A 20,825-nucleotide genomic window follows, 5' to 3' on the forward strand; every position below is an offset into this window, starting at 1 on the left:
CACGTCAGTACAAGCCATGTACTCAATGTGCTGAAGATATTCAACTAAGCACGAATAACCCAAAGATCAGTATTTTTATAAAATAGAGTAAGTCGATCCCCTGCTGATCGGACCAACCAAAACAATGAATCAGTGATCGACTATCTAAATCGAATAAATGTACGTTAATCCTCCACAATCACAAAGGTATATTGATCTACGACTACCCAAGTCAACAAACGTAAATCAGTCTTCTACTAACCGATCTAACAAGAGTAAATCAATATTTACTGATGAAATTAACTAAGATAAAATGATATACTACTGGCTAGGTCAACATGAAGATATAGATACTATCCACTACCCAGCTAATAATAACAGAGACTGGTATGTGCCTCAATCTGCTAACCAACTAGTAGTAACAAAAGCTAAAAACTACTGGTGTATGATATGAAAAATCACTAGAAACTGTAATCCTTGATCTCTAATAGGTCGATCATCATCAATGGCTAACCCATCACATGTAATATGACTACAACATCAGACAAATACTAGATACAAAGGGTTATTACATGTCATAACTATCATAGTCAACAATGCATATACCAACCAAAAAGGTAGGATGACAATATACCAACATACCTCCTATAACTTGGATATGTCCTACCGCTGCCAGGTCCCAAAAACCCGAAAAGTCACATCGAGAAGACTAAAACACGAAATCCGAAACATGAAATATAAGACTCGTAAACCGAGCTCTGATACCAATAAATTAGTATCAGATAAATCTCGAAAATCCAGAACACATAACAAGTATCGTATACCTACTCTGATACCACTAAATTGTCATACCCCGGGGAAGTCCCTGTCCGAAGAAATTTTGGCAGCACCTCCCCTATACGTGTGACAATCTGAAACATTTCTACAGACACAATATACATCAGCCACAGGCGGCTGGAACATACACACAACCACGCAGTTTATATGTAGCCTACTCGGCTGATACCACAAAAATACAACCACACAGTTATATGTAAATCTAACGGGCCACTCGGCTGTACCAAACCAAACACAGCGGAATACAGTAGAAAACCAAATACAAACTAAAATACAAGACTGCTAGCCGGCTAGGCTTACATAACAAGCAAACAATACAAAATACCACGTAAAAACAACAACACTCCACAAACAAAATCGGAGCACAAAGATAAATACACTGACTCATAAAACAAATAAAATATAAAGGGAAACTGTAAGTCTTCTGATGTGACGTGGGAATCGGCAAGTAGGATACTCCAAGCAACTCCATAAACAACCAGGTACCTGAAAAGATAGTGTTCACGGGGGTGAGTTCAACAACTCAATAGATACCAGTTGACATGTATAGTAAGCTATAACAGACAGTAATAACTATGGAGTACAGACTCCTGGACAAAAATTGGAAATGCACAATAGAATAGGCCGAAGAGAACTGTACTCACCAGGACCTCCTATCAGAATAGTCAGGTCATTAAACCAAGAGTATCATAAATCTTGTATGCATGTCAAACATATGCATCCATCCAAATGCAGCATATAAGTGCAACAAACACAATCAATATATGTATCAATGCATATGATACCAATGACATGGTCACCCCTGACGCCAGTCAGCCATCTCACACACAATGGTGAGACCGAGTGGGTAGGGCTGTGGCAACCGTGCATTCTGATGTCACTGCTCCTGATGAGTGACCGAGTGGACGGGATGCTGTCGGAGTACACCTATCCTCCTACCCCAAATCATAAGTGGGGGAGCACAATGCTCTCATCTCCCGGTACACGATGACGGGGAGGGATCCCGGCGTGCTACCACGCTGCAGTACACTATCCATGAGCGTCCCAGCGGAGCACCACCGAGCAAACTGACGTGCTACCACGCTGCATCATGCTACCCATGAGCGAACTAACGGAGCACCGACAGTGATGAAACTGGCAATGTGTTCAATAATAATGGAGCAGATTATCGCGCAGAATGCAATCATGGAAATGATGTATGACACTAAGCATGGTAATATCCTGAACCAATCCACATATATATATATAAAATGTATATCCTAATATCAATAAGTCACATCCGAAGATCTAAGGTAAACAAGATAGGTATGGTATGAATAAAAACCTAGGTCCTAAACATAATAAGGCATGGTATGTCACTATCTCTATGAGCATATATATAATCATGTGGGTACTAACATAAAATGTATAACAGGTGAGCAAACAAGCATGTAACAGGTATCCGGTAGTGACATATCCAAACAAGAATGAACATAATTATTACTAAAGGCTATAACCTACTAAACATATCAACATGACATTATCAAAGATAAGTCAAGGTACCCGCCTCCAATAGGAAGGTCCAATCCAGTCCAAATTCGACATCGAGATACTCGTCTCGCGTCAAAGTCCTGTGATACATAGTATCCAGATTTAGCTAATTATATATAAATAAATTAGCTAAATCAAATCCTCGAGAAGCTAACATAAATCCAAATCCAATTATAAATCCTAATTGGATCATCTAATTCCTCAATCGATTCTAACAAATCCATTCGAATTAGGACTTTCAATAAGCATAATCATTCATAGTAACTTACCCCTAATTCAACACATATATAAACTTCAAACCTAAATTCAACAACCTTTAAACTAACTTACCCAAATCCTGATGCCTCAGCGCTGCTCCAATCCTGAGGAGTCTACTGCCAAATTTCTGGCCGCAACTACCTGGAATTACTGATCCCTACATCAAATACCCAAAATCAGCCCTGATTGGATTTTGCAACCCAACCTCAGATTGAAAGAGTACTACAACCAGTGATCAAATACAATCTAAGCAAAATCCCTAAATCCGAACTCTCTAGTTGTTACCTTGTTTATACCAGATGTTCACTCCTGGTGTCGATCCGACCAGATCCGAATCTGTGTTGGAAACCTACCCTTCGTCGGATACTAAATAGACGGTGGCTGAGAGATCAGCAACAAATCTGTGCCGACGAGGGAACGAACAGGGATCCAACAGAAAAGGAAAGGATGGTCGGTCGATGGATGTCCGACCAGAGAGCTACCAGACTCAGATTGTGGCGAGCTGGTGTCGACGCCACATCCAGTGGTAGGCAATGGCTAGGGCACCGGCAACAGATCAACTCGAGTGCTCGGCTCCTGTCCTCGACCAGAAGAGGCAAAGGCTCGGGTGATACTTAGACGCCGGCGACGATGAAGATGCGAGGAAGAAAGAAGAAGAGTTCGGTCGGCGGTGAGCGATCCGATTGTGGCGGTCGGCTAGGGCAAATTCATCGTGAGGGCAGAGGGTGAACTAGGGCACAGCCGGACGGAGGAGAATTGGCACGATCGAGGGAAGAAGAAGAGGGGAAATCGGCTCGAGGCTTCCTTCACCTAGAGGTCTTGTACGCGGGGAAGAAGGCGAAGCGTCGACGGTTTGGGAAGGGGAAACCGTCGGGGAAAGCAAAGAAGAGGAAGCGAAGAAGGGATGGCACGTGCACGGGAAAAAAAAAGAAATAGAAAATAAAAAGGAAAATAAAATTAAACTTTTCCTCGCTTAAATGGGGTAGCCCAAACAGGCTTTCCCGGGGCCCAGTTTAATCCCCGTAAACTCGTCCAAATGATCTCTGAAAAATTCTAGAAAAATTTCTAAAAATTCCAGAAAATTCTCTTATCATTATTCGTCATTTTTTGATATTTTACAAATAGCGCCTTGGGGGGAGTCCTCTTTAACCAAGAGCCATCAAGATGGTTGATCAAATGGACAACCAAACTAAGCAAATTTGACATACAATATCAACCCCAGACGGCGATCAAGGCCCAGGCCTTAGTTGATTTTATCACTGAGGTCCAGAACGCCGAGCTAGACGTTACTTGGAAAATATATGTAGACGGATCATCCACTAGGCAAGGCAGTGGGATTGACATTCTTTGGATTTCACCATGGGAAGACAATATGCAATTGTCCGTATAGCTAGAATATCGGGCTACAAATAATGAAGTTGAGTATGAGGCCATGATAGCCGGTTTGTAGGTGGCTCGGCATGTTGGAGCTGTAAAACTCTTCATCCACTGGGATTATTAGCTGGCCGCTCAACAGCTATTGGGGACATTCGAAATAAGTAGCTCCTGACTCTGGCTATATGCAGAAGTTTTCGAAAAGTTGAAGGCAAACTTCCAAGAAGTTGTTATACAAAAGATCTCTTGATTATACAACCAGGGCGCAGACGAGTTGGCTAAGTTAGCCAGTTCATTATCGCTGGTCATAATAAGTCAGTTGATCAAGTAGATCTCGCTGGTGACACACATTGATAGGATGAAAGGAATAACCTTTCCAAGCGACTAGAGGACCCCATTGATAGAGTTTCTCCAATTGGGTAGCACTCTAACCGATCAAGAAGAAACTTGCTTGTTGAAAAAGAGGGTCGAGCGGTTCACTCTAATCGACGACGAGCTATATAAAAGAAATTTCTCAAGACCGCTGCTCAAGTACGTCGGGTCAGAGGACATCGAATATATCTTGAGGGAGGTTCATCAAGGCTCCAACGTTAGTCACCCGGGCAGCAAATCGCTGGCCGGAAGATCTTGCTAGCGGGATACTTTTGGCCCACCTTGCAGGATGACACCGCTCGAATAGTGGCCACCTGCCTATCATCTCAAAAATATCACAACTTCCAACACCGACCAACCCAGGAGATGAAGACATCTACAGTGTCTTATCCGTTTGACCAATGGGGTATGGATATCATTGGACCATTCCCAATGGCGATCGGTCAGCACAGATTTCTACTTGTCGCATTAGACTACTTCTCAAAGTGGGTGAAGGCCGAGCCGCTAGCCAAGATAACCGAACATATGGTCATCAAGTTCATATGGCAAAATATCCTATGTTGGTTCCACATCCCTCACTGGCTCGTCTTGAATAACGAGAGGCAGTTCGCCGGATGAAGACTCAAGGAGTGGTGCGAGGGATACGACATTGCTCAGTCTTTCACCTCAGTAGCCTACCCTTAGAGCAACGGCTAGGTGAAAGTCACCGACCGGGAAATCCTTAGGGGTTTACGGGCTCAGCTCGACCATGCTGGAGGCAGGTAGGTCGATGAGCTCCCGAGCGTGTTGTGGGCCCAGCATAGCACACCAACAGAGGCGACTAACATCACACCATTCCATCTGGTGTATGGCGGTGAGGCAGTGGTTCCAGTGGAAGTTGGAGTAGAGTCTGATAGGGTGTAACTCTACGATGATAGAAACACCGAGTAGAGGCTCATGGAGCTTGACCTGGTGGAAGAAGCGCGGGATAAGGTCGTCGTCCAGCTGATGGCGTACAGACAACGCATGAAGAAGAACTATAATCAGAGGGTGATCCCAAGGTCATTCCAAGTCAGCGACCTGGTGTGAAAAAAAGTGACGTCAGTCGACGACGTCACCAAATTGGAGGCTCCATGGGTAGGACCTTTTAAAATCATTCAGAAGCTCCGCTCGGGAGTCTACTATTTGCAAGATGAAGACGAAAGAACGTTCGATCGACCCTAGAGCACGAACCATTTCTAGCCCTATAGGGTTGGGTGAGAAGTACATGGTTAACTCCTGATGTACTTGTATGAATATATGTCTTGTGGATGCAAGAAGATGACAATGAATAAAAATCCCAAGTGTGCCAGACTCTTGCGTCGTTCGGCTAAGTTAAAAGTTGAGCGGCGACTATAAACCCTTATCTTCGTTAACAGTTGAGCGGCGACTATGAGCTATTGTCTTCATCAATAGTTCAATGGCGACTATAAACCCTTATCTTCGTCAACAGTCGAGCGGCAACTATAAACCCTTGTCTTCTTCAACAGTCAAGCGGCGACTATAAACCCTTGTCTTCGATAGCATTTGAGCAGCGACTATAAACCCTTGACTTCGTCAATAGTCGAGCAGCGACTATAAACCCTAGTCTTCTTCAACAGTCGAGCGACGACTATAAATCTACGTCTTCAACAGCCGAGCAACAATTATAAACCCAAGTCTATGCATCAACAGCCAAACGACGGCTATAAACTCAAGTCTACGATGAATAATAGCCGAGCGATGACTCTAAAACTGAGTTGGCGATGAATAAGGCCAAGTGGCTTCCTAAAGCTATAAATTAAAGTTAACAACTCGAGTAGTGACCAAAGCAGGGATGTATCGCTATGATATAGTTGTTCAGCTTATACTGGAATGAGCATGCAGAAGTCTCTGAGAGTAGCTACACTGATGATCGGAAAAGCGAGGAGTTATACTTAGAAAAATTTCAAGTGATTCAAAGCCTCATCGGCGCCGAACAACAATGCATCGCTTAACAATGGTAAAATCTAACAATGTGAAGAAATATTGGACGACGATGCATGAAGGAATGCTTGTAAAAATTAATAGAAGAAAGATGCATCGAATGGGCGATCATGCATTGACACTTAGAAGAGTTTTTATAAAACATTGGGAGACATTACAAAAAGAGGCATGCGGAGCAGAGATGGGCGGTCACTCGAGCTAATCTAGCATGTCATCCAGTAGCGACTCAGCCATCTTCTCCCGGTTTATCACCTTGTTGGTCAGTGCAGACGGAAATAGCCGCCGTCCTTCGGTTAGTCAAGAGTCCCATCAATTTTGAAGTTGAAGAGACAGAGCGCTCGATCCGTGAATCAGTCGTTGAAGGCGTCCGAGAGGAGATAATCCTGCTTGAGGACTTCAAACCGACTAGGCTCTGCATCTTGATAAATTTGAAGAGCCGATTGGGATTCCTCCAATTCGGCCTTCAACGATTCCAAGTCAGCATCCTTGGCGGTGAGCTGGACCTTTGCCGTAGCTTGCTTTTCCAATCGACTCTCCCTCTCGGCACTCAACACCGCCTCAGCCTCCTTAAGATTATGTGCCAAGACCTAAGCCTCCTTATTCTTGATATCCAGGTTCTCAATGGCTCGGAGCTTCCGGGCATTGGTGGAATTGATCTTCGATTCAAAGGAGCTGACTTGCTTGTTGAGCCTCGCCAATTGCGAAGCCTGCTCAGCACTCTTGGCCTTCTCCACTTGTAGCAGCTCAGAGCTCTTCTGCAGATCGACCTTCAGTTGGGCCACATTAGCAGTCAGCTGCTACAAGCGTGCCCAAGCAACCTCTAATTGGCCGCTTGGAGCGCGTAGCTGTTGGACTTCATGCTCCAGAAAGGCTAGCCTTTGGAACATGGCTAGGCTCTTGACCTAATACTATAGCGACAATAAGATGGTAACTGCCAAACGGATAAAAGCAAGTTAATATAAATGCAATATACATACCCTAGTGGCCATCTGGGTATGGCTGTTCGCAAGCTCCCCCGGTGAGATAACCATCATACGGGCCCTGGCATCGTCCCATACTTGTGCTAGCAGCCCTTGAATCCGAATCTGGTGCTCGGGGTGCAGGACGCGATGTCGTCCGAACATCACCATTCATCAGTGGGCAAGTGGATGATGACCGTTATTTGCCTCTTGCCATTCGGACCGGAAGGCTTAGAAGTCGCTCTCCCCGTAGACTTGGATATTGGGGGCGCCGGATGATGGATACTTGTGCTGTCGGCAAGGACCGTGGTGGCATATAGGCAATCGGCGGCACACAGATAGTCCCAAACAACGACCCGGATAGCGAAGGCATTCGATCAAAGGATAATGAAGTATGGAGCTCGGTGACTACTTGCTCAAGAAGGACGGGTGTCAATGTCTCACCCCGCTTGGATGATGGATAAGAATCGATGCGGGCGGGGGCTTGCAAGGCAGAAGAGGCAGAGTAGGAGGAAGTTTTCCTATGATGCCTCTTGCGGCATATCAGAGGCTCACCGGAAATAGCAGACTCTAAGGCCACCGAGATCGGTAGCATGGAAGGCCGCTCAGGAGGTAGGTTAGCTGTAGTAGTCGCGACTTTGCTAGCTGCTGTCAGACTCCCTCCACCCTCGCTGGCCAGTGCATGTGTCTCTCCCGCCTCGCCGAGTGGATTGTCAGAGTGGGTGACCGATGTTAGGTGGAGACTCTCCAACTCAGCCACGACCGTTGCATTAATCTTTGCGTCCGCGAGCCTGCTCTTGCCGGCCAGGCGCACCCTCAGCATGATTTGGGCTGTAAAAAAGGAAGAAAAATCAGTTAGATTCAAAGATGAGAAGAATAAAGAGCATACCTAGGCTAGATGGTAGTCGTGTTCAGATCGGGCTCAGACCGAACACATATAGCACACCCTCCAACAGCAACTGGTGGATGTGATACTTTTGACCGGCTAAATTGGACATTGCTTGGAGATAGTCTGATCGGCTTCGATATCTTCTGAGCGACAGAGGCGTCATCACTTCCATCTGTCAACCGATCGAGAAGTTGGGCTTCTAGGGAAAACGAACAAAGAAATAGTATTCCTTCCAATGCTTATTGGAAGATGACATTTTGTCAAAAAAGACCGAGCTCACTCGGTCTTAGAACAAGAAGGTCCCCGGCTCGGACAGTTTAGAGTAATAAAAGTAATGAAAGACCCGAGGCATCGAGGGAATGCCGTGTAGGAAGAACAAAACTACTATCCCGCACAACAACCTAAAGGAATTTGGCACTAATTGATGTAGGGAGATGTAAAAATATTTACAGACATCGGAAAAGAAGGGATGAACGAGAAACTGAAGGTCTGCACAAAACTAGTACTTAAAGAAGGACAGGAAGCGGCTGGTGGTTCGTGTGGCCGGTCATAAGTGGAGGGAATGGCAATTTGATAATCAGATGGAAAATGGTACATGGATTTTAACTAGTCTATCTCATCCTTGTTAAATCTAGACTCAGTGAAAGTATACCAGAGCCTGAGGGCGGGCACAGGAGGTTATGATGTACTAGCCATCGAAAGCAAAGAAATCGAGAAGAAGCGAAGCATGAATTCAACGAAGAAAAAAAAGAGGATCTTACTAAGAAAGATCGCCAATGAAGATGAGGAGGAGAAGCGTCGCAGAGAATGCTCGAAAATGAAAGCGCAAGGTGAAGACGATGGCGAGCAAATGAAGGTTTATAAACCTCGCGACCGATCGCCTAGTACCATCTGATCAAGGTTGCGCAAAACTAGGATGAAATTTGGTCGTGGAATTTAAAAAGGCGCATGTTACATCACCAATAGATATCCACCTGTTATGTTAAACGTGTGGTGGTAGAAGATAGGGCATGTGGCAGTCAGCTACGAGAAAGCATTAATGAAACTTAATTAAAAAGCATGACTGCATGCTCGGCATAATGCTCAAAGATTTGCACAGTCTTCCAGAAATTTAGATGACGTCAGCCGCTATGAAAGGGTGCTCATCCAAGAAAGCACAGAGAAATAGAAAATTTCGCTAAGTGTTGTTGTCAATCATTCCGATCGGCACAGATGTCTCACTATCATATAGCCGAGCAGCCGATCCACCATGAGGCTTATGAGGGATGATTTTAAGTGGCAGCTACACATCCAGTTAATAAATAAAGCAGAGCAGCGAAGATTAGGTGATCGGATCAGGAACTCGAGAATAGAGAAAGGAATGGCCGGTCGGCAAACTAGTTCTTCGAGTCAGGGATAAACTTCGATGTTCATTACGCCTAAACGACGATTAAGAGTTATGAGCCGGCCAACATCCGGAGCACAGAGAGTGTCCGATCGGCAAAGGTTACCCAAGGCACTACTCGTCCAGTCAGTCGAACTTACAGCCTCCTTCGACTAGACTTGAGGGGAAGACCTGTGATGCGGTGATAAAAGGGGCCCACTAAGTGCGGGTCAAAAGACGAAGATAGTAGCCAACGTGAAGGTAAAAGTCAAGGTGGCCAATGCTAAGATGTCAAAGGGCTCACATATGGTGGGCGAGTGGAGGTTGACTACGATGGTCGATCGATGCAGGCAATGTTCGATTGGTAAGAGGCTTAACTTTGCAAAAATGAAAAAAAATAATTAAAAAAAAAGACAATCTTTCTAGCCTTCGAAAAAGTTTGAAACGATATTTTTTAATTTGAAACTAGTCGGTTAAGGGTAAACTTTGAAACTAACTATAGATCTTTGAACTAACTTCTATTTAATATATTATAGATCCTTTAATACAACCTGAGTAAAAAATTATGATCTCTTAAAATTTTCACTCATCCTGCTCTAATTTACTTCAAAATTGATTCTATATGATTTAAGATCACGATTTTATAAACTATGCTTTGTTCTTCCTTTCTCATCTCTTAGATAAACAATTTCTCAAATATCACGAGGAACATCTTTTATTAAGACTCAAATTCTATTAAGAACAAATATTATAGATGTCATGCCTTGAAGTTTCATCCTACACAGCAAGAGGTATTTCATTCGATGACACTATAAGAAAAGTGACCTAGAAATCATATAACCAAGAAAACAAAGAAATTCATCTAATTTACTTTTTATATTATTTTCTTTTTATACAGAACGAAAAAATAAAACAACATGAAACAAAACGAAACACAATGAAATAAAAATCAAGTCAAATTAGGAATCGAGATATCTTATCAACTCTATGTTCAAGTTGAAACCAACTACACTATTAAAAATATGTCTGACTGTAAAATTGGAGATCAATAATTGCCGACACAAAACATAAATTAATAAGTGGATGATTAGGGAAAAAAATGTGGATGAATTTAATGGAAGTTAAGGAATTAAGGTACAATTTTGTCTTTTTTTTTTATTATTTAACTCTGGTGTTTCAGGGGTGTCTAGTTGGTTGGAGGATGATAAAGGGGTGTCTAGTTGGTTGGAGGATGATAAATTTATTATAATAGAGATAAGATATCAATTTTCGACGGGCATTTGTCTTCAAAATAAATCCTCCAATCTTTAATCACTTGAGCGGTCGACTATCAATTGATCATATAATTTACCTCTCTTCATATAATGAATTTCTTTTTACCATAATTATTCAATTCTAAGGTCATACTTATCTTATCGATTAGTGGAAATGATCAATCTAAATCAGCTTTTAATATGAAACATATTAATTCATTAGGTATCATCATAAAGCCTACAAAGGTATGTAACACGGAGGCAGGATCTCTTGGACCACTTTTTATGGTCCATGGGATGTGTCACTCGTATTTATGACCAAATCGTGGTCGTGATCCGGCCGCAAATGGTTGTGATCTCTTCCTGCGTTCATCGTCCCCACCAGGTTATAGTTTTTGTTCGGAGTGAGCGGCCAGAAGCCGCCTGGATGACACCCTCGCTCGGCGCCCAGTAACCTGACCACTTATCCACCACCGGAGGCCTCTGGGCAGCCTCCGACCGTCCGCTCCGAATAAAAATTATAACTTGGCGGGGACGATGAACCCAGGAAGGGATCGCTACCATTAGCGGCCGGATCGCGACCACGATCCGGTCGTAAATACGAGTGACACATCTCTGAATCATAAAAAAGTGGTCCAGGAAATCTGTGCTCACGTAAGAAGATACTTGTATAAATATCAACAATATGGCAGTTTAAATAAATTTAAAAACAGGTATGAACTAATAATAATCCAAAATGTCCATGTTAATTTTTAAAACAACCTTTTTCATTTTCATTTGAATCCACATATGAAATTCATATATGAACATCAAATAATTAGCTCTAGTGGGTTAATTATTTGAAAGCCTATTTCACTATCAAAATATCATTTGAATCTTGCTTCAAAACAATATTTAAATAAGTATATATACAATCCATTTTATATATTTATTCATATACAATATCAAGATTAAAAGTCATAGGATAGATATGCCCATCTTTATTTATAACAAAAACTTCAGAATTACAGATCATATCCTTTTCCGCCCAGAGCAGTGGGTATTCACTATAACAAAAATCCTCATAGACATCAGTTTTTCACTAGTGTCTATTACATTTTCGACCGATGTCTATAAAGGTGATGTAAAAGGTCAGCCATTTTAGACATCGGGTTATAACCGGTGTAGTATCACTTAACGACATCGGGTGTAAAACTGATGTAATATTATATGTTAATAATACCAGTTTTGGCAGCGGTATACGACCGATGTAATATTAGTTAATGACACCGGTTTTGCAGTGGTGGAAAACCGATGTAATATCAGTATTGTTTAACGACACAAATTCAATTTCCGAAATAGTGAAAAATCAATATTATCACCAAGCAAATCATAAAATTAAGTTAATATTATTAATTCACTAAGAAAATCATAATTAAAAATGCACCGATATATCTAAACATACCAAGTCAATATCCATATAACCAACACATAAATATTCTTCTTACAACATAAAAAGATAATAGATATTGTGCACATCAAGTCAGTATCCACAAATTACACATAACTATTCTTCTTACAACATCAAAAGGTAATAGATAGTACACAAATATTCTTCTTACTGGTGCCAACGTTATCCTTCTTGCTCTGTGCAGAGATTTAACTAAATCTTCCCCAGTAGTTTTATTTGTTAATAGACAATTCTCTTTATTTATTATTGGATGAGCACCTCTGCTTGTTTGATGTCCTGAAGGTGACAACTGATTGGTGATTCTTTGTAAATCATTCCTCGTCCAAGTAGAATCCTTTACCACACTTGTTACCTGGTTGGGTTATTAGCATCTCTTTGAGGAGGCTGAGCCGTTAAGTTTTGTTGATGGTGAAATTGACCGCTTGTAATCACAGACTCACAACTGGTGTTTCTTGTTGTCACAGATGCCTGAATGTTTAGTGACAAATAGTAAGATCGATTAAAAACTTCATACAACAGAGTTTAGTGTGTGCTTTCAGAATTGAAATTGAAATATGACAAATATTTGATAAAATTACATTATTGTTCATAATGGATTGCCAAAATAACAGCAGCTATGAGGAACTACCTATCCAAGTCGAAACAGATAGATAACATATTTAGTTCTTGTACTAGATGGAGTGAAAAGATGAAAATATTTGGTAGATACGATAACAAATACAATAAGAAAATAATTCAAACAAGAACATTGCATTTTTTGTGATAGGCACTTCAGAAAGTATGATAAGCTTAGTTTAAGCATACATACATTTTGTACTTGCTGGTGCATATGGCCATTCTGATAAACAAGTTCAGACACCTGCTTTTGCAGCCGATCATTTTCTTCCATTAACAATTTATTCATGGCACTAAGCTTGCGATTAACTGTTAGGAGCCAAAAGGATTCCTTCCTCTGCTTTTCCGGACATCTAGCAAAACAAAAGAGTGAATACTACAAATTTGACATACAATTAATGCATTACATATTATTTATATGCTGATAAGTATCAATCCTCTACCACAGTTCAATGGTCAAAACTTTGACAAGAATTAACAACTACAGAAAAAAACTAAACTTTTGACAAGAATCTTTAGATGTCTTTCAGAATTTTTTTTGGCAAAATACATATATACATATTAGAAACTTAACCCAAAATATAAACAGATACCAAAACTTCAGCACCTGGAACTTCTGAAACAATAAATTTGCAACACTTAAAATATGATCAAAGAAAAATACACTAATTCACCAAACAAAGAACAAGAACTTGTCCCCATATCATCTTAAGAAATTCCGGATATTTATCTACTGCAGAACTACATCCTAGAAATGCCCTCATTAAGTAACAAAATTCAATCCTCAGACTACTCTGATGGGCGAGTTTGAGAAGAAAAGAACCAGAATTGCTCAGAAATGTAATGGATAAATAAAGTAAACCTTATGCATACACCAGCACATAAAACTCCTTTCATATTTATAAGATTTTATTGATTGCGATAGAATGGACAAAGAAAAAGTGGAGTCGAAATGTACAAACAACACTAATTCTTCTAAATTCGGCATAGATGTAACAGTGTGAGATAAATGAAATTTATGAAGTAAACAAAAAATTGAAGTGTGAGATAAAAAAACTCTAGATAAAAGTGGTTGTCACCTTGGCAAATTTATCTGATGAACCTATTAGAAAATGAGAGCCATCTGCAGATTTTGATAGGGAGGTAATCGTTTTCTGATGACCAATTTCTTTATCTGCCTCCTTCAGCAGTTTGTCAGTCTAAAAAGTTCACACAAAATGAAAAATGAAATCAAATAAGTCTGAAATTTTATATATCTTAGATTTTGTACTACTATTCCTTGCAACCGATTTGATTTCCTTGGCTCATCAAGAATGAAATGATAGTTAAATTAGATATGATAACAGTCTCTTATAATTATATGTTGTCAAACGGCATGAAATTTCCTTGAAGGATAAGAGTCACCACAAAACATGGCAAACATGAAAAGTAGACCATGTGAAAGAATGATATATTAGGAACTGGTACAATAATTGTAGGGGGGGACTAATATGGTATCAGAGGAAAAAAAAATCCATACTTAGCTAACGTCGCATCACAAAACAACAAATTTACATATTCGAAGATAGAAACATCCATCAAGTCTTTGGTAAATAATTCCAAGAAAATGAATAGCTTTGTTATATATGTAATACATGAATGTGTATGATAGCAAAGGAAAGCACATTAGTTATAGTGAAATTGTTTATGGCAAGCTAGTTACCTACACACTACAAATTAACTATTTAACTCAGCAATATGGAGAAAAGTTCAAGCCGCAAATTTGGATATATTCTGCATTGTTTCCATCATTAGTCAGCAGTCTTAAAGTTCAAAGTCATAGAACATAATGCCAGAAGCAGATAAATTGAAGCTAAAGATGATGATACAAGAGAACTTACATGAACATCCTTAAATGAACAGTGGCTATCCTTTAGGCAAAGGGTCAGAATCAAACATTATTACAATGTACTATAATTTAATCAACATTACATGAAATATCTTGATTGTCATTATAGATTATAAAGACGCCTTCTTTAATTATTGGACCAATAAATATACAGAAATCAGTTAGATGAATGTCAGACAATAGAAATAAACAATTTGTGACTCATGATGAATGAATATCACGTGACCAATTCATTTAAATGCACATGTAACTTCCATACCTTATTAATTATTTTATTTTACAAAATAAAAGGACTTTGACAACTTAGATGAGTAACAGTTTAACATCTGTTCAATTTGGGCAGGAATCTCACTTTTGCAAGCACTATAGTTCAAATCCGGACTTTAAAAAATTGAAATGATTTTTTCTTTGTTCTAAGTTTTTTAAAAAATAAAGTTTTAAAATTTAAGGAGGAGAGTCTTGGTGCATTGTTCACTTCTATTCATATTTTCATGGTTTAACAGAGTTCTGTGCCAGAATATCCAACAAGATCTTAATTATGATACATACAGTCAACTTATTAACAATTATGATCTTGTAGAGAGCAACACAAACAAACAGTATGTTTTAGGGACGAATTAACACCCTTCCAATATGATTAACATTCTCAATTAATCCATGCCACTTTCAAGGATAGATATCAAAAGTTTAACAACATTTCTACTAACATACATATACTTCAAGTTTCAGTAATTCTAGTTATAACCTATTTAAGGATCGTCTACTTATCTGTCAATTGGTGGCAGGGGAAGAGACTCAACACTGAAAAGGGTTGATGATTCATTAATAATAAATTAAAAGAGAATCGCGAGCGCCATGCCAGTTATCTGGATAGGCAAAAAAAAAATGAAATAACCCTAGATACAGTTTTTTTAGCAATGCCGCAACAATTAATGAAAAAACAAATAGGGTAGGGAGAAATTCCTTTCTGAGATTAAAGGAGTGAAGAACATTTTCTATTCCTATCAATCGAGCAGGCATATAATCCTGATCCACACGAAAAAGAAAAAAAAAGTGATCGAGAAATCTAGGGACGATATTCCTAATATTAGATGGGTTGTCAAACGAGGTCTAGAACGCACCTTGGAGAGGATGTCGTCGGAGAGTGCGAGATGAGTCTGGCAGTGCTTGCAGTTGTAAATCTTGCCCTCTAGGCTAACTAGAAACAACCGCCCTATCTAGACTCACCCCCAATCGAAGGCAAAGAGCTTCTTCTTGATCTAGACAACAGGAAGAGGAGATGGAGAGAGAGAGGGAGAGAGGAGGAGGAGGGTCAACCTGGAGCTGGTGAATTCGTAGAGCTTCCCATGGGCTGAAAAGATGATGAGGCCGATCTCAACATCGCAGAGCACGGAGAGCTCAAAGGCCTTCTTCAGAAGGCCTCTCCGGCGCTTGGAAAAGGTCACCTGCCGGCTGGCCAGGTTCTCTATCCTCCTTATCTGCGTCTTCCCCCTCACCATGTCGACCGAGCAGCAAAATCAGCGAGCAAGGAGCTCCGATCAGTCATGGCCACACGAGAATCGACAAGGAGGGATCAGATCCGAAGAAGGAGATGAGGAATCGAGGTTACCATATATGGGATCGAGAAAGAGTGGAGGAGGGCAACTTCTAGTGACCCGACGACGACTCCAAGCCACACAGGCAGCCTCTTCTCACCCAAAGCGAGGAGTTGGAGGAGATGCGGTGTGGTTGGAAGGAGAAGCAAGGGAGTCGTGTGTTGATCCTGATCGGGAGAGGAAGGGGCGTCAATCTAGGAAGGGGAAGGGCAGCGCGATATAGGTTTAGGTTTGGAGGGAAGAGTGAAGTGTTATAAATTTTGGCTAAGTATTGGGGGGAAAATTAAATTATTTTATTTATCATAGACACCGGGTTTTAAAAACCGATGTTAAAATCGGTGTCTATTAACGAAAAAAAAGCGCTCACAGACATCGGCTAAAAAATCGATGTCTATGAATGAAAATCTGCGCTCATAGACACCGATTTTTGGAAAAATCGGTGTAAAATACTCAAAGACATCGGTTTTTGCTTAAACCGTTGTTGTTCCACCGATATCTATGAGGGTTTTTGTTGTAGTGATTCTTTTATATGACCTGATTAGACCAGGCATTCCATGCATATCCAGCGCTTGCCCCACATGTCCTCGGATCCACATCTAGCACGCCCCGTCATGTTCCCACATATCTTGGGGAGATGCCTACATCATGTCTACTCCACATCCTAGGTTTGCTACAGGTGCTCGTGATATTGCACTGCTCAGGATCGTCCTCATTCAGGCTCTAGGCACTTGGGACGCCACCCACTCGGGCTCGGTTGTCAACCGCTCGGGCTTTGGGTGCTTGGGAATACAACTCACTTGAGCTTGAAGTCAACCATTCACTCTTGGGAACGCTACTCACTCGTGCTCTGGGTGCTTCGGAATGCCATCCACCTAGGCTTGGTGCCACTCACTCGAGTTCTGGGCGCTAAGGAATGCCACTCACTCGAGCTCTGGGCGCTAGGGAATGCCACTTGGGCTTTGGACACTTGAGAACGCCACTCTCTGGGTGCTCGAGCACGCCACCCATTTGGGCTTGGGCATCACCCACCTAGGCTCGGGGCACTTGGGAATACTACAATACTCAGCCGGTATAATAGCATCACCCACTCCGACTTGGGCATCATCCATTGATCGAGTCAAGGGATTCTTCGAATGGACTCTATATTGACCGAGTCAAGGGTCAGCCTAATGCATCATTATACTCCATCAAACTCCATCCTCATCCAATTAGCCACTTGTTTTTGTCAAATTTTCTTTGATAGACTCAAAGGTCAGTGGATTGCAAGATAGCAATCAAGGATTGACCATATGATATAGTGCATGAGAAGGGGGGCAGGCGGATGACGTGGTCAAAAGTCAAGCCCATGGGATGGCCAGAAGTCTAGCCCCTGTGGAGGTCAGAAGTCAAGCTTGTGTGGCCATAGTCAGAGTCTCAATTGACGGGGCATTCAAAAGATAAGATTACAAATTGAACAAGATCCAGCCTCGATGGCAATTAAGGGCAGGGCCCACAAGCCAGGTAAAGGCGTGGAAGGAAAGGCCTCTAGCGTAGAACAGACCTGGTGTACAGGTCAGGACGTACGAACCAGGATTACAGAGGACAGAAGCAGGTCGGTATACAGACCTGGTGTACAGGTCAGGACGTACGAACCATAGATTACAGAGAACAGAAGCAGGTTGGTAGGTGATGTCTACCAAGGATACGGGTCGAGGCTTCTAGCCTTGCGGCGTAAGATATATCGACAAATGTACAGGTCGGGACGTACGAACTAGGGATTACAGAGGACAGAAGCAGGTCGGTATACAGACCTAGCTTATAGGTCAAGAGGTACGAATCATAGATTACAGAGGACAGAAGCAGGTCAGTATACAGACCTGGCGTATAGGTCGGGGTGTACGAACTATAGATTACAGAGGACCGAAGCAGGTCGGTATATAGACCTGGTGTACAGGTCGGGACGTACGAAACATAGCTTACAGAGGACAAAAGCAGGTGGGTAGTGTTGGTGCGGGAAGCATCTGACGATCAAACCTTAGTTTTGATAATGGCAAAGGGATTCAAAGTTAAGTTTAATTGTTAACTAATGTGTATGATTGAGTATTTCAGGAAAGTCCTAACTGTGGTTAGGCAGGTAAAAACCCTAGGGGGTGGTAACCCTAGGTCCTAGGGGGTGGTAACCCTAAGTGGAGAAAAGTCCTAGCTGCAGTTAGGCAAGGAAAAACCCTAGGGGGTAGTAACCCTAGGTCATAGGGGGTGGTAACCCAATGCGGGAAGTCTTGGCGGGTCGACGCTTCGGGCAAAAATCCTAGGGAGTGGTAACCCTAGGTTAAAATCCTGGTGTCGCGAACCGAGTAGAAGTCTGGATGGGTCGAGGACCGGACATCCAGCATGAAGACCGGAAGCCTCGGACGCTGAGCAAAAGTCCAGTCGATCTGGAGGATCGTACTGGCAACAGGTAAATCTCCTGAGAGGAGTAGGTGAGGACGCGTTCCTCGGAAGAGGGAACAGTTGGTGTCGGGTCGACCTAGGGTTTCCGGTCGGAAACTCGAAGTCAGACCCGGACAGTCGGGGGACTGTCAAATTTATTTATATATTATCTTTTGTGTTCTAACTCTGTTTTGCAGGAAACTAATATTTTTGTGCAGGGTTAGAACTGACCGGGATCAGTCGACCGAACCTCGGGATCGGTCGACCGAACCTCCAAGCTAACAGATCAAGTCTCCAGAAGTTGGATTGGGCTCGACCAGGGATCGGTCGACCGGACCTCGGGATCGGTTGACCGAACCTGGGATAGGTATCGACTGGATCAAGTCGAGGTGTTCGGGTCAGAGGAGACTGATCGGTCGATCGGACCCTGGGATCGGTCGACCGAACCCAGGGATAGAGTTTGACCAGATCGAAGCGGAGCGACGGATCAGATGCGGTGGAGATCATCTGATCGGTCGACTGAACATGAGGATCAGTCAACCGATCCGCTTCGGGTCAAAGCTGATCCCGAGACTTAGGGATCTGGATCAGATCTTGCAGAGCTATAAGAGGAGGCCTCGAGGTGCAGCTCATCATCGATCTCGAATAGAAGAATCTGTGCTTTCCAAAGCTGCTCCGAACGCTTTCAACAACTCTCTGCAACTCCGACAACCAGCGTCTACATCTTCATTTGTGATAGTGTCGGTATAATTCTATTATTGTTATTAAACTGTAATACATCTTGTAATCTTTGCGATATATAGTTGTTGCTCACCGAAAGCGGTCAACGACCGCGGGCCTTCGAATAGGAGTCGAGATAGTCTCCGAACGAAGTAATTCGACCGTGTCTTCTGTGTGTGTTTGCATTTACTTTCCGCTGCGTTTAAGTTTTCTTTTATGATTCTGAAATCGATTGTGAAAGCCACGAGCGCTATTCACCCCCCTTTAGCGCGTCTCGATCCAACAATTGGTTTCAGAGCGGGGTAGCGTTGATCTTGTGCAACCACCAATCACACATCTTTTTCGTGGTTATTTTCAGTTTTACGGAGTCAATTAGAATGAGCCTAATAGCTACATTCTAAAATTTTCTTTGGGAATCGATTTTTGCTCGAAGTTGGTGCAACACCACTCGAGTTGGTTTCTTTTATTTTCATACCGCACAACTAATCCAGGATCAAGTCCTGGTACATTTTTTTTGTTTCCTTGTGTGCAAGTTGTTTTAAAATGGCCCTCCAAGAAGGCTGTAGCACTTCTCGCCCCCCGCTCTTCTCCGGAGATGATTTTTCATATTGGAAGAACCGGATGGAATACCACCTCAAGACGCAAGTCGAGATGTGGATCATCATCCAGACCGGTCTCGAGCTACCACGTGACGGCACCGGAGAACTGGTTTCCTGCACCAACTGGGACACCAGCATCAGGAAGAAGGTGGAAGCAGATGCCAAAGCCACTTGCATGCTACAATGCGGGCTTACAAAAGAAGAATTCAACAGAGTTGGACCCTTCTCAAGCGCCAAAGAGCTATGGAGAAAACTGATCGAACTGCACGAGGGCACCTCCGATGCTAAAGTAAGTAAGCGCGATTTAATTTTAAATAAACTGTATAATATTAAAATGCAGAAAGGTGAGACGGCGAGCCAGCTTCACGCGCGCATCCGGGACCTACTCAACGGGCTTCATGCGATCGGCCAAAGGGTGGAAAATCGCGATGTAATAAGGTACGCGCTAAGCGCTTTTCCGAGGAACACCTTGTGGGCATCCATGGTTGATGCTTACAAAGTTTCTAAGGATTTATCTTCAATAAAACTAGATGAATTGTTTTCCGAACTAGAATTGCATGAGCAGACTAATGCACGCCCGGTCGAGAAAGGTGTTGCTTTGGTTGCAGGTACCAGCAGAACGCGCGAACTGACGTCAAGGCGTAAATCCAAACCCGAGTCCAAAGACGAATCAGACGCAGAGGGCGAAGACGAAGTTATTTTTGAATTGATAAAGCTCGTGCGGAAAATATGCAAGTCAAAAAGGGTAACTC

The 20,825-nt window shown here is 42.3% G+C and overlaps 1 protein-coding gene across 1 annotated transcript; it reads right to left on the reverse strand.

Moving 5' to 3' along the window:
- Positions 1–13,167: 13,167 nt before the first annotated feature.
- Positions 13,168–16,249, reverse strand: LOC122040396 (MADS-box protein J2-like). Its single transcript, XM_042599711.1, has 3 exons — positions 16,019–16,249; positions 13,942–14,061; positions 13,168–13,215 (listed from the first exon to the last, which is right to left on the reverse strand). Exons 1-3 carry the CDS (start codon positions 16,247–16,249, stop codon positions 13,168–13,170), a joined length of 399 nt encoding a protein of 132 aa, XP_042455645.1.
- Between the last annotated feature and the right edge of the window lie 4,576 nt (positions 16,250–20,825).

The sequence above is a fragment of the Zingiber officinale genome, chromosome 2A (assembly GCF_018446385.1).
Source record: "Zingiber officinale cultivar Zhangliang chromosome 2A, Zo_v1.1, whole genome shotgun sequence".
Taxonomy (NCBI): Eukaryota; Viridiplantae; Streptophyta; class Magnoliopsida; order Zingiberales; family Zingiberaceae; genus Zingiber; species Zingiber officinale.

Excerpts from the sequence above, each read along its gene's own strand:
- LOC122040396 (XM_042599711.1), bottom strand. The coding sequence starts at position 16,249 with ATGGTGAGGGGGAAGACGCAGATAAGGAGGATAGAGAACCTGGCCAGC. Across the intron at positions 14,062-16,018 it reads TCTCTCCATCTCCTCTTCCT|ACTGACAAACTGCTGAAGGA; the intron begins GTTGTCTAGATC and ends TGAACTTTTTAG. Across the intron at positions 13,216-13,941 it reads CATCAGATAAATTTGCCAAG|ATGTCCGGAAAAGCAGAGGA; the intron begins GTGACAACCACT and ends TTGTTTTGCTAG.